The sequence below is a fragment of the Notamacropus eugenii genome, chromosome 5 (assembly GCF_028372415.1).
Source record: "Notamacropus eugenii isolate mMacEug1 chromosome 5, mMacEug1.pri_v2, whole genome shotgun sequence".
In the NCBI taxonomy this organism is placed as follows: Eukaryota; Metazoa; Chordata; class Mammalia; order Diprotodontia; family Macropodidae; genus Notamacropus; species Notamacropus eugenii.
In genome coordinates, this window is record NC_092876.1 from 200,720,452 (window position 1) to 200,734,034 (window position 13,583).

The 13,583-nt window shown below is 38.2% G+C and overlaps 1 protein-coding gene across 1 annotated transcript in view; it reads left to right on the forward strand.

Moving 5' to 3' along the window:
• Window positions 1-13,282, forward strand: part of RXFP2 (relaxin family peptide receptor 2) — an 82,062-nt gene extending 68,780 nt beyond the window's left edge. Inside the window, 4 exon segments of the mRNA XM_072611861.1 lie at window positions 1,235-1,464; window positions 3,618-4,025; window positions 5,009-5,227; window positions 11,509-13,282. Coding sequence (XP_072467962.1) covers window positions 1,235-1,464; window positions 3,618-4,025; window positions 5,009-5,227; window positions 11,509-11,771 — 1,120 coding nt within the window. The 3' untranslated portion in view covers window positions 11,772-13,282.
• The last annotated feature ends 301 nt before the right edge of the window (window positions 13,283-13,583 follow it).

A 13,583-nucleotide genomic window follows, 5' to 3' on the forward strand; every position in this document is an offset into this window, starting at 1 on the left:
TCTCTCCCCTCCCCTAATTTATTTAAATCCTTCAAGGCCCTGATCCCAAAATCAATATTTAAGATGGACATTTCTTCTCAGCCCCAGACTTTTCCTATTCTCAGAGGACTTTCTACCCTGTCAGTGTCAAGGAAAAAAGGCAGCATCCTTAAAGTGAGTGCATTGATGATATTAAACTTAATGTAAGGTGCATATCTAAATGCAAATGCCTAACTTGTAATGACGAGCTCTTTACAAAGGAGCCATCTCTTTGTGCTTCTCAAATTCTCAAATATTGGTTAGGGATCAGCCTCATCATGAGAATCTACTGTCCTTACGTGACAGAATTAGGCAGTATGGATAAGTAAATTAGATTCCCCTTAGCCTTTGAATCCTCACTCCACCAAAGGCACCTTGAGAAGATCTGTTAGTTCCTATGTACTTTAGGCAGGTCATCGATAATAGAGGAACATTGCTTAGAATTATAGGGTGGAGGTAAATAAGTAGCTTTGTTGTCAAGTACAAGTATTAGATGAATACATTAAGACATCAAGAATTTGGTTCTACCAAGGCAGATCCCATCCAGGCCTATTATTTAGTATTTAAGTCTTAAACAGTTGTATGAGGTTCAGAAAAGATGTGAATTGCTCATGGTGACATAGCTGGTGAATGTCAGAGGGACAAACTGAAAGCAGGTCTTCTTGACTCTAATTCCTGCACTCTATGTAAGGTATTACATGAATGTTATATACTGAATTTAAAATGTTGAAGTAAATAGAGTGCAAGACTTGGAGTTAGGAAGACCTGGGTTCTAATCCTGCCTCAAACAGTTATTAGCTGGGCAATTTACTTATCTCTGAGCCTCAGTTTCCTCAACTAGAAAATGGAGGGGGCTGCATTACACAGCCTCTTAAGGTTCCTTCCATTTCTAAATCTATGATCTTATGATGAAATGAAATCAGATATAGAAGATCAATCAGCCTGAGAGTTAGGGAGATCTGAATTCAAAGACTACCTCTGATAACAGTGATCACAGATATGTCTCCTTTAATCTCTCCTTGACCCAGGCAAGTCTATGAGTTGAAGGTAAGGTGATGATCTCCATCAATGAAGAATTTTCAGATTTGCAGGGAACTCTTCACAGGTCTGGACTCCCTAAGAAAAAAGTCCATGATACCACATATCAAGCAGGCAGATTACAGCCTTGATCTATACTAACAGCTACTGTGTTGTTGTTTTTTTCTTTTGATTTCAGTTATTTCAAAAATTTTCGATACTGCTCCTATGCTCCCCACGTGAGAATATGTGTACCTTTGACTGATGGTATTTCTTCATATGAGGACCTCTTGGCTAACAACATCTTGAGGATATTTGTCTGGGTTATAGCTTTCATTACCTGCTTCGGGAATCTGTTTGTCATTGGCATGAGGTCTTTCATCAGAGCTGAAAATAAGACCCATGCTATGTCCATCAAAATTCTGTGCTGTAAGTGGGGTTTGGGTTTGATTAGACTCAAACTCTAGCTCTTTGGGGATTGTATTGAAGATAACCTGGAAATCCACAACAAATGGAATTCATGCATAAATTATAAATCTTGGATTTGATCACCATATCAATGCCATGCTTTATAGCAATTGGAACATCTCCTGTGCTTTCTGTGATCCAATGAGTCCCACTAGTACAAAATGGGATTAGATAGAAAAGATGGGTCATCTGAGGGGCTATGGGAGGATATTGTATAGTAAGGTATTATAATAATAATAATAGCTAACATTTATGTCATAATTTGAGGTTTCAAAGTGCTTACTTATAGTATCTTATTTGATCCTCCCAATAACTTTGTGAGGTGGGTGTTATCATTATTCCCATTTTATAGATGAAAAAATTGAGTCTAGAAGAGGCTAAGTGATTCATCCAGGACCACTCAGCTAGTTAAGTAACTGAAGCAGGATTTAAATTCTGATCTCCTTCCACTGTGCTACCTCCCTTATGTAAAAGCAGTCCTTTCATCAGACCCTCATTTACAACAATAGTTCCTATTTTTAGGCTTTTAGAGTGTCCTTGGGCAGCTGTCATACAGTCACAGACAACGCCCACAATGCTGTCAAAGTCCAAACCCGATTAAGATGTAATTGGGAAATATTTAACAAAATAAAAATATAATAAAACATGGATAATATGACACAATAAATGCTTGTTCCTTTGCCTTTCCTACCAAATGTCAGAAGTGGGATTTGGCCCAATATATTTCTGAAAATATGAATGGAAATTATACAGATATAAAATCTGCTAGACAAATACTAAAGAAAACAGTCGTGCACTTCAGGGGATTTGTGGGAAGGAGCATGGTACAGTGGAAAGAGTGATGGTTTTGGAGTCATAGGTCCTTGGATCAAATCCTGCCTCTGCCTAAATCCCTGCATGACCTTGGACATTTCACCTCGAGATGACATTAGTTTCCTGTTTTATAAAAGAGGATTAGACCAGATGGCATCTGAGGTCCCTTCCAGCTCTAGAGCATGTTCCTACGATCTCATCAGTGCAGCTACTCCCTCTAGCGACGTGAGATTACAAACCTTCCAAACCTGCTTATCAGAGCTGTCTCTTGTCCATATTCTCCAACAAGTTTACTGCAGGGATTCCACTGCACCAATGTTCTGGGAGTTTTCCTTGAGTTCTGAGGACATCCTGAGGATTTCAGTGAATCATGCAGGCTATCTGTCCGTTACCTTATCTTCATGTGACAGCCTGTCTTTTTTGGTCATCTACATACATCTCTGATGACACCCTTTTGAGTCACTTCTCTGCTGTAATTTGTCATTTATAACACATCTCAGCCAATTAAAACATACCAAATGCCTCTCCATTGCTTTTTCATTTTAATATCCATTTTAAGCAGTTGCAGCTTTTAATAGGATTTTTATGGCAAGCCCAACAAGATATGATAGATAGAGAACCAGCCTCCAAGCTAAGAAGACCTGGGCTCTGCTTGCGAGACCCTAGACAAGTCTCAGTGCCACAGGCAGATCTCTGCATCTCTAAATTAGACATCAGATCTATAGTAGTGGAGGAAGTTTCCTCATGGAGTCTTCACTATACCAATAAAATCATAGATTTAATCTAAATTGTTTAAAAGAACTTATGGGATTAAAAAAAGAAATCTAGAAAGGGAGTTCTCTCTGAAACTCGTTCAAGTGTTCAATAATATTTCCTCATTTCTAGTCAAAATTATAGGATTCAGGAAGTAGACCTAGATCGATGGCTATAAGGAAATGGATTCTTACTACTTTTTAATTTAATTTAGTTTTGTGGGGGGTTTTTTAAGCCTGAGCCTCCCCAGCTCACTCAAGCTAGAAGTTCAGGGGCTACTCACTGGTCAGTCCTGCTACTGATTGGCACAGGAACCCTATTTCTGACCTGGGCTAGTTCATCTCTCCTTAAGCAACCTGATGACCTCCCTGATCCTGGGAACTCATCACAATAATGCCAAATGTAGTGCAGATGCCTGATGAGCCTTGCACTCTGAAACTCAGAACTCCTGAGCCCAAGAGATCACCTAACCTCAACCTCCCCAGTAGCTGAGATTATAGGCTATGGAATGACTACTAACATATGACATTATTGAAATCCTTCAACAGGTGCTGACTGCCTAATGGGAGTTTACTTGTTTTTCATTGGATTCTTTGACATAAAATATAGAGGACAATACCAGAAGTATGCTTTGTTGTGGATGGAGAGTTTACAGTGCCGCCTCATGGGGTTTCTAGCCATGTTATCCACAGAGGTCTCCGTCTTGCTGCTGACATATTTGACTTTAGAGAAGTATGTAGTCATCGTCTTTCCCTTCAGTAATATTCGTCCAGGAAAACGCCAGACGATGATCATCCTTATATGCATCTGGATTGCTGGCTTCTTAATGGCTATTATTCCATTTTGGAGTGAGGAGTTTTTTGGAAACTTCTATGGAAAAAATGGGGTGTGTTTTCCACTCTATGACCAAACAGAAGATTTCAGAAGCAAAGGGTATTCTCTTGGCATTTTTCTAGGTAAATTATGTTTTATATTTTCCACTTGACTTTAATTTTTCCACAAATGTTATGAATTTCTGGCAAGGTTCATTCATGCTCATTACTAAGTAAAATTATATTGTGCCAATACTCTGTTTTTAATAAAAATGCTTGATACATGCTGATGAAATATTTTATTAAGTGTTTTATTGTAGAAATTTAGTGCTGAAAATAGCTGAAGGCGTACTAAAAAAGCTTTCATATTAAATATAGGAGCTCTATGTGACGTTTCTTTGATCCGTAGCATTCTTTGCTTTCATGTTTATCAACAATGACTGTGAGCTAAAGCAATTCACCTGGGAACTCTGCCAACTTATGTGAGCCCCTTGTCCCTCAGACAACCTCGATGAGATTTAGAATACAATTTTCCAAACACTCAAGTACTAGGCACTTTCAAGGACAAGGGAAATGAAGGGTTGTTGTTTACTCTTTACAAAACAACAGCAGCTCTAAAGTCAGCCATGTCATGATTCTTAATAAGGTACTTTCTTTCTAGAACGTCACTTACATTTGTGGGGGAATATTTCCAATAATTGATATGTCTCCATTTTCACTTTGGTAATGCAATCTGAATTTTACAATGTCATAGTGGAAAAAGTCTGGAGCTCCAAAGACCTTAAAAATCTTTCTCTTCTAATTGTGATAGGGCAGATCCCACTTCATGAGGCCCCTAGATTTAAACTGCAGCATCTTGGAATAAATCCCCTCATAGAAGGTTGTTGTATTTGAAATTTTTTTTCCTTCTAATTTGATAATCTCCTATCTGTGGAGAGACGATTCAGAATATATCCTCTTAACTCTGGATTTTCTCTGCATGGCACTGTGGTTTTTTGAAAGAGGACATACTTCTCTGCATTACCTGCTTAGCAGATCCATTTAACAGCACCTCTAAAAATACCCCATTGCTTGCACTGTGGTCTGATAGCAGCAAGGTGTTCAGATCTGTGCTTTTTCCCCACCAGGTGTGAACTTGCTGGCTTTCCTCCTCATAATGTTTTCCTACATCAGCATGTTCTGTTCCATTCAAAAAACAGCCCTGCAGACATCCAACGTGAGGTCCCATATTGGAAGGGACATAGCTCTGGCCAATCGTTTCTTCTTTATCGTGTTCTCTGATGCCATCTGCTGGATTCCTGTGTTTGTAATAAAAATTCTTTCCCTCTTCCCAGTGGAAATACCAGGTGAGTCCTCCTTCCTATTCTGGGAGAGAGGAAAAAAAATCTTCATCTATGTCCTCTTTTGTATATTGTGAGTGGGAAGGGGGAAAGGAAGATTAAAGAGGATGAATCAATACCATATAAACTGAGGTTTTTCCCTCCCATTTGAAAACCAGGAAATCATTCAGAGACTCAATGTGTCTGATGGCAACTGGGGTAATCAGAAGACAGAAGGGGTCTGGCACCTGAGAAGCTGAAGGAGAAGCAGCTATGGGGTTTCAGTAGGTCTTCTGTTCCACTGGCCAGTTTAAAGGGACTTATAATAGCTTTTTAAAATATCAAAACATATCTACCTGACTGTATTCTGTACTGCAGTGGTGGCCCACAATGTAAGTGGAAAATATTTAACAAAATATATAAAAATGCAATAGAACATAAATAATGCTAATTTATGGTCTTGTAAGTCAATATGCGTGCTAGGGGGGATCTTTTTTAAGGTATCTTTAATGACCTCCTTCTCTATTTAAGTTTGATGCCACAGCTTTTCTGGTTCTAATCCACAATGAAAACTCTGCACTTTGTGTTGTGCCTATAGAGAGTGACCAGAAAAAAAGTAAATTATTGACATCTTCAGAGCCCCTTATATCTGTGCATGATGTCATACTAAATTCTATACCTTCAAGTTAAACAGATACAGTCCCTGCCTTCAAAAAGTCCCCATGATATTATGGCAAGATATCTTATCACTCCCAGACCTTACCCAGAAGCCAAACCAGGTTTTGGCACTTTCCACCCCAAGCAACTATTTGACTAAATGGGACTTCACACAAACCTTGGGAATCTTAATTATCGATGCAAAACCTTAAGCAGATACTGCTCTGCAGGATTATAGAAACTTTATTCTGACAAGGATCACTGGTCAGAGAAAAATAATTGAAGGACATATACAAAGCAATTTAAATTTAATTGTTTTTTTCCCCCAGAGTGAAAAATAGTGCAGTTCTGCCGCTTTTTAAATTAAGAACTGGAAACATAATGCTTTATTTTATGAGGAAAAACAAATACTAATGATATATTTTGGTTCTGTGTTGTGTCCATATTAAGGAAACTAAAGAGAAGGAAAAAATGGTAGGGAAGAGAAAGGAAGGAACAAGGATACGAGTGTGAGAGCAGAACCAAAGGGAAAGAAGGAGCCTAAAATGTGGGTTGCTGGGGAGACTACGTAAAAAAGCAAGAAAACCTGATAAGGGGTAGAGAAAGCATCATTAGCAAGTATTTATTAACCACCTACTAAGTGCTGGGCAATATGCAATAAACACACAAGTGAAACAAACATTTTATGCCCTTGAGGACCTAGCTCCTGTGTATATATGTGTGTATATCTACAAATGTGTATGTATATACATACATGCCTATGTATATATGTGTATACACAAAATGGAATAATTTGGGGAAATGATACTAAGAGGTAAACAGATCAGGAAAGCCTTCCTGCAGAAGGTGGTGTTTGAACTGAGTCTTGAACAAAACAGAACTGAAGACGTAGAGGTGAGGACAAAATGCATTCCATGCCTGTACAAGGCAAGAAGAAGGGAAATAGGGTACTATGAGTAAAGAAAGCAAGAAGGCCATTTTGGTTAGATCATCATGTGTTTGAAGGGGAATGAATAATATATAAAAAGGCTGGAAAGGGAGGTAGGAGCCAGACTGTGAAAATGCCAGAGTAATTGACGTGTGATCTAAGGGAACAAAGGAGCTTATTGGAGTGGAATGACATGGGAATAAGTTGTGCCCAGAGGAAACACCGAGGGGTGGGAACAATTGGGAAACTTGGATTTGAATTGTAGACATGTAGGACCTTGGGCAAATCAGCTTCAGTTTCCTCATCTGTAAGATAAGGTTAATAACATTCCTAATACCTGACACAAAGGGTTGTTGTAAGGAGAATATTTTGTAAACCTTAAAAGACTATGGGAATCTGCAGTTTCCTCTATATTTTCACTTCATTGAATAGGTGGTACAGGGGAAAAAGTGCCAGGTCTGGAGTTAGGAATATTTATCATTCTGAGTTCAAATCTAACCTCAGACACTTACTAGCTGTGTGATCCTGGGCAAGTCATTTAATTCTGTCTGTCTCAGTTTCTCATCTGGAAAATGAGCTGGAGAAGGAATTGGCAAACCACTCCAGTATCTTAGCCAAGAAAATCCCAAATGGAGTCACAAAGAGCTGGAAACAACTGGACACATTCATTTTACTGGCCCAGATCAAAACTCTTTCAAGTCCCAATGGAAAGTCTTTGAGAGTTTCTGTGACCAGAACATTCCTTACCCTGTGACCAGTCTGGTGATGAAGCTCTCCATTACAACTAGGTCAGGTCCTCAGACAAAAAACAGTCTGGCACTGCTCTGTCCTTGAGGTTTATCCACCTTAAAAAGTAAACACTTGCACTCCATTTCTGCAGCCTGCAGGAGCCCAGGCTCACCTCCAATCCATAATGAAGCTGGAGCAAGACTTTTATGGAGGTAAACTTTCAAGGGCTCTAAAAATGCGAGCTATTATGTAAGAAGAGGAGGGGAGAGAGTGAGAGAGAGGCAAAATGAGAAAGGAATGGAGTGTGGAGGAGGTGGAGAAAGTAATAGGATAAATAGAAAATAAACACAAATCCATTTGAGAAAGACAAAGATAGAGAAATGAAAGTTGAGGAAGGGGATAAAGTAGAAGAGAGAAGAGAAAGAAGTATCATGGTACTATCTATAGATAGAAAGCTATATTTGGAATTGGAAGACCTGAATTCAAATCCTGGTTGTGTTACATGTTACCTGCAACACCTCAGGCAAATCGCTTTAACTGTCTTGGACTCAGTTTACTTGTCTGAAGAACTGGTGGATAAAATGACATCTAGCATCCTTTCCAATTCCTGTGAATTTATCTGAGACAGAGAAAGACAGAGACAGAGACTGAGAAAAAGATGAAGTAAGACAGAAAATGAAAGGAAGGGAAAGATAAAAGATTAAGGAGAGGAGTGAGGCTTAATAGATTTGGGTATGCAGTAATATCTAAGTTCAGGAGTATGAGGAATAGGTAGGGGACGGAGTTCATACTTGCCCATTCACTTGACAGATGCATTTCGGAGTGATGTGAACAATTAATTGTCCTTTGAAACAGTGAGTCACTTTTTAACCATTGTTCACAGTTTCTTCCACAGTTCTTAATCCTGGAGAGTTTCTCTCTGAATAGTATTACAGTTCAAGTTGAAAATTATTCCCTGAGCACAACCAATGATCAGAAAAATATTATCTTAAAGGTAGATAAAATCAAGATGAATGTCAGAGGTTCCCCAGTCTTACTGCTCTGTGATTAGGTAACGAAGATTTCAATACACCTATGATTTCATCAAGGTGGATTTCCATCCCCTCCATTGGTGCAGATCACAACACATTTACGCATTCTCATCTAGCAGGATTCCTACTGATGTTCCTTTACAGATATGCCACAAAGGCTCTACTCAGTGGGGTAGAGGTCTTCCTGAAGACCTTTTTCATGTTCGATAGAAATTAGTACAGCTTTCGAGCTCTTCATTCTTCAGTCTCACTACATGATTAGCCCATATTCTTTTTGTGAATTTCTATTTCCTGAGTGAGATTTTTTCCCCCATTTTTTATGTACAGAGCCTCACTGGAAATAAGCTACATCCTACTCACACCCACCATGCAGTTCCCTAGGTGACCTTTGAGTAACCTACAACTTTGATTCTTTGGAGATTATAGTGTTCCAAAATTCACAATCATCTTACATCACATGATTATGGGTTTAGAACAAGAATGGTATTTAGAGTCCTCTTGTCTAACCCCTTATTTGATAGATAAGGAAACTGAGGCCCAGAAAGGTTAAGTGACTTGCCCACAGTTTCACTGATAGTAAGTAACAAAGCTGAGATTTAAACCCAGATCCTCAGCTTCGAAGTCCTGTGTTCCTTTTGCTAAGTCATACTGCTAGGGGAAAAAATCCATAATGTTCACATCTTTATGTAAGAAAAGCAATATAAACAGAAAAATGTAGCAGTGTACTTGAACATAATAAGAGAGGGAGATAGTAATACCCAAATTCTCTTGATAAATTTCAGTCACCTCAACCACATGAACTATATCCCAGGACAATGAAAGCACTACTAGATTTGATTGTTGAACTAGTGTTAATGATCTTTGAAAAATCATGGAGAATGTAAGAATAGCCACAAGACCTGAGAAGGGCAAGGGCTGTCCCATTTTCAATAAAAGGAAGAAAAAAAAAATCTGTAAACTCTGGGTCACTAAACTTTACTTTGATCCCTAGTAAAACTATAGAGTGTATCATTAAATGGATGGTCAGTGAATATCTTGAAAAGAAAATGATGATCACAAAGAGACAGCTTGACTTCAACAAGAAATTATCAGGCCCAACTAATCTCATTTCCTTTTTTCACACTTATAGACAGAAGAAAGTTGTAAATGCCTAGATTTTAGCCGAGATAATAATGATACATATGTAGTACTACTATGCACCAGGTACTGGGCTAAATGTTTCACAAATATTATCTCATTTAATCCTCACAAAGACCCTAGGTAGGTGCTAGTATTGTACCCATTTTACAGACAGATTAAGTGACTTGCCCAAGATAACACAACAAATAAGTGACTGAGGTTGGATTTGAACTGAGCTCTTCCTAACTCCAGGTCCAACACTCTCTCCACCATATCACAGAGTAGTATCTCATACTATTCTTGTGAAAAAGATGTGGGTTAGATGTTAGCATGGTGAGGTGGGCTCAGGAACTGGTCAGATGATTAGTTTAAGTAATATTCATTAATAGCTTGATAACATGAAAAGAGGTTGGTCATGGAGTTCTTCAGAGATTTCTGCTTAGCCCTATACTATTTAACACTTTTACATATGATTAGAATAAAAGCATAAATTGTATACTTATCAAATTTGGAGATGGCACAAATTAGGAAGAGATAAAACTAATATGTTACATGACAGACATAGGATGTAAAAAAATCACACCAGGCTGGAACGTTGGGCTGAATCTAATAAGATGAAATTTAATAGGAATAAATGGAAAGTCACATACTTAGGATATTAACTCCACATGTAGAAGATGGGGAAGGCGTGGTTAGGAAGAAGTTCATTTGAAAAATATCTGGGACTTTATTTAGTAGACTGAAAGCTCAATATGAGTCAAAGGTGTAATACAGCAGCAAAAAACTCCATGTGATCTTTTTGTTGTTATTCAGTCATTTCAGACTCTTCATGACCCCAATTGGGGCTTTCTTGGCAGTGATACTGGAGTGGTTTTCCATTTACTTCTCCAGCTCATTTTATAGAGGAGGAAATTGAGGCAAACAGGGTTAAGTGATTTGCCCAGGGTCACATAGCTACAAAATATCTGAGGCTGGATTTGAACTCAGGTCTTCCTGACTCCAGTCCTGGCACTCTATCCATTGTGCTGACCACTGTAATGTTAGATTGTACTAATGACTAGCTTCTAAGACCAGGGAGGTGATGGACCCACCACTCTGCCCTGGTCAGACCAGATCTGGAATGCTGAATTCAGTTCTGGACACTTTTAGAAAAGACATTAATAAGCTGCACATTGTTCAGAGGAGGATAATCATCTTCCTTCTCTGAGGATGAGCCTCGATGGGTAAAGAACCTCAATAACATGCTCTAAGGAGATAAGTTGAAAGAAATGGGCATGTTTATTTACAGTAAAGAAGAGAAGGTTTAAGATGAAGGGGCAGCAGCTTGACAGCTGATTTCAGTTATGAAAAGAGCTATGAAATGAAGAGGCTTAGAATTGTTCTGTTTGCCCCCATGGGTAGACAGGAATTAAGTGAAATATGCAGAAAAGCAAGTATTGGCTCAGGATAAAGACACTTTTCCTGATAATTAAAGCTGTACAAAAGCTGATTCAGGTTCCCCCTCCCTAGACATCTTCAAGCAAAGTTTGTATGGCTAATTGCTGAGTGTGTAGTAGCAAAAGTTTCCATTCAGGTATGTACTGAACTAAATAACTGTCCAATCAGACTGTCCAATCAGAAATCTGTGATTCTCTATGATGGAAGCCAAATACTCCCATCTTTTAGTCGTTAGTCTTTGCTTTTCCACAGAGATTTTCAATAAAGTGAGAAAACTGATCATTTAAAGGCTGCATATGTCCCTCAAAAAAAATTTTAAGTGTTGACCCTAAAATGTTTCTATATTCCTTTATAAAATAAAAATAGGCTAAGTCTCCCATAATTAAACACTTCATTTCCTTCTCTAGGCACAATCACTTCTTGGATTGTAATATTTTTTCTGCCAATAAATAGTGCACTGAACCCCATCCTCTACACACTCACAACCAGCTTCTTTAAGGATAAATTTAAGCAACTGCTACACAAGCATCGGAGAAGGTCAATTTTCAAAAGTGAAAAGAAAAGTTTATCTACTTCCATTGTTTGAACAAATGATTCCTCTTCCCTGAAACTTGGGGCATTGAACAAAATAACTCTAGGGGACAGTATTACAAAACCAGCTTACTTGTGATGGCCTTTGATGTAAAACCACTAAGAGTCAGAAGAGACTCTTTATGGATTGGATGGCATTCCAAGAAGATGGCTTCAGAAATACCTTTCATCTTTACCAGCAGCAAATCTATCAGCAAGAGGCACCTCTTGTGTGACTCAGCATTTCAGCACCAAGCTTTCTGGTTACCATTTGTGCTAACAATCCTACTTTCCTTTCCTTGTATCCCTACAAGAAGCAGCATGGTATCATGTCCAACAGACTCAAGCACTAGCAAGCTGTATGACCATGTCCAAGTCACTTGACCTTTCTAAGTCTCAGTTTCCTCATCTATAAAATGAGATAGTTGGACTAGATGACTTCTAAGGTTCCTTCTAGCTCTAAACCAAGAATCCTCTGATCTTATATACCCAATATACAACAAAGAGGAGATTGATTTTTCCCTGCTCTACACTAATAATTGATTTCCTTTCATTCTGGAAACATATGGGTTGTCTCTATTTAAATATGGAAAAGCATTTAAAATTCAGCTAGCAAGAAAATGGTTGTCCCTTTATGAAATAAAAATGTAGCATCAAGCTGGGGGAGGAGGGGGCAGGGCAGGACATAGCAGAAGCATAATCTTTTAATCCCTTCACTGCTCTTTCAGCTTTGGGTGAAACCATAAATTGCCTTTGCCTTTCTGTTTACAGTTTCCCTGCTCTTGGGATTTGTATTAATCAATAGGAGTTACCCAGCCATTGGAGGATGCAGCAGGGAAGGTATCTTGCTAGATTTCAACATTCCTGTTATACGTGTTATGGAGACAGTCTAAGATCCCAGATTATATTTCATTCCCTCCCACACTGAAAACTTGAGCAAGAAACATTTGCAGTGACCTGAATCACAGTGAATGTCACATACTACAATTACTAAACAATCCTTCTATCCCTTAGAGTTCTACAGAGGTATTCTAATTAACTGTGACAGAATAAAATAATTAAAGTCATTGACCTATATAGAAATTCTTTAAAACTTTTAAAATCTTTACAAAAAATTATCTTCAAATCTGTACTCCTTTTGGACAAAATTCCCTTTGTCCAAGGTTTTCTGGGTGATTTACCCTAGGGCAAGAGTATGACTTGTTAAGTGTTACAACTGATAAGAAATTTAATGCCTAAACTGATTAGGCATGTGCTGCTTTTTGCATTCCTAGTTCTCCTTTCTGACAAAACACCAAAGGGTAACTTGATTTCTTCACTTTCCCCCTTTCTAACTTCTGAAATAAGACAAAGCACAGGTGTGTGGTCTAATATATGGTATCTCCTCTAATGGAATGCTGAATTCAGTGCCTTTTTCATGGTTAGTAGAGAGGTACTAGTGCTAGAGGAAGAGTGCTAGACTTGGAGGCAGGAAAACTTCAAATTTCACCTTTGATATTTACTATTTGTGTCATCCTATATAAGTCACTTGATTTTTATCCACCTCAGCACTTTGAAGTTGCCAATAAATTTGATTCCTTACATCTTGCTAACTGCTTGGTGGTCAGAACAGTAATGGAAATAGTTTCTTATGTTGATGAATTCAGAGGTCTTTGCTGCATTCATATTTCTAGTAGAATCTATGATAAAGAAGCATGGATTGGCTGTCCATCAATCACATTTATGCATTGTTCTTTTAATTTAAAGAAACTTTGGTTATTTTTTAAAGCTTATTAAACCCATAATGTGCTAGGTGCTGTACACATGTATATCCTGTAGGAATTTGTAATTTTGATCAAATCAGTTATTTTTACCTTTACTTTCAAGTTTTTTTTTTATCATTTAGCAGAAAGAAATGAATCCACAACAGACT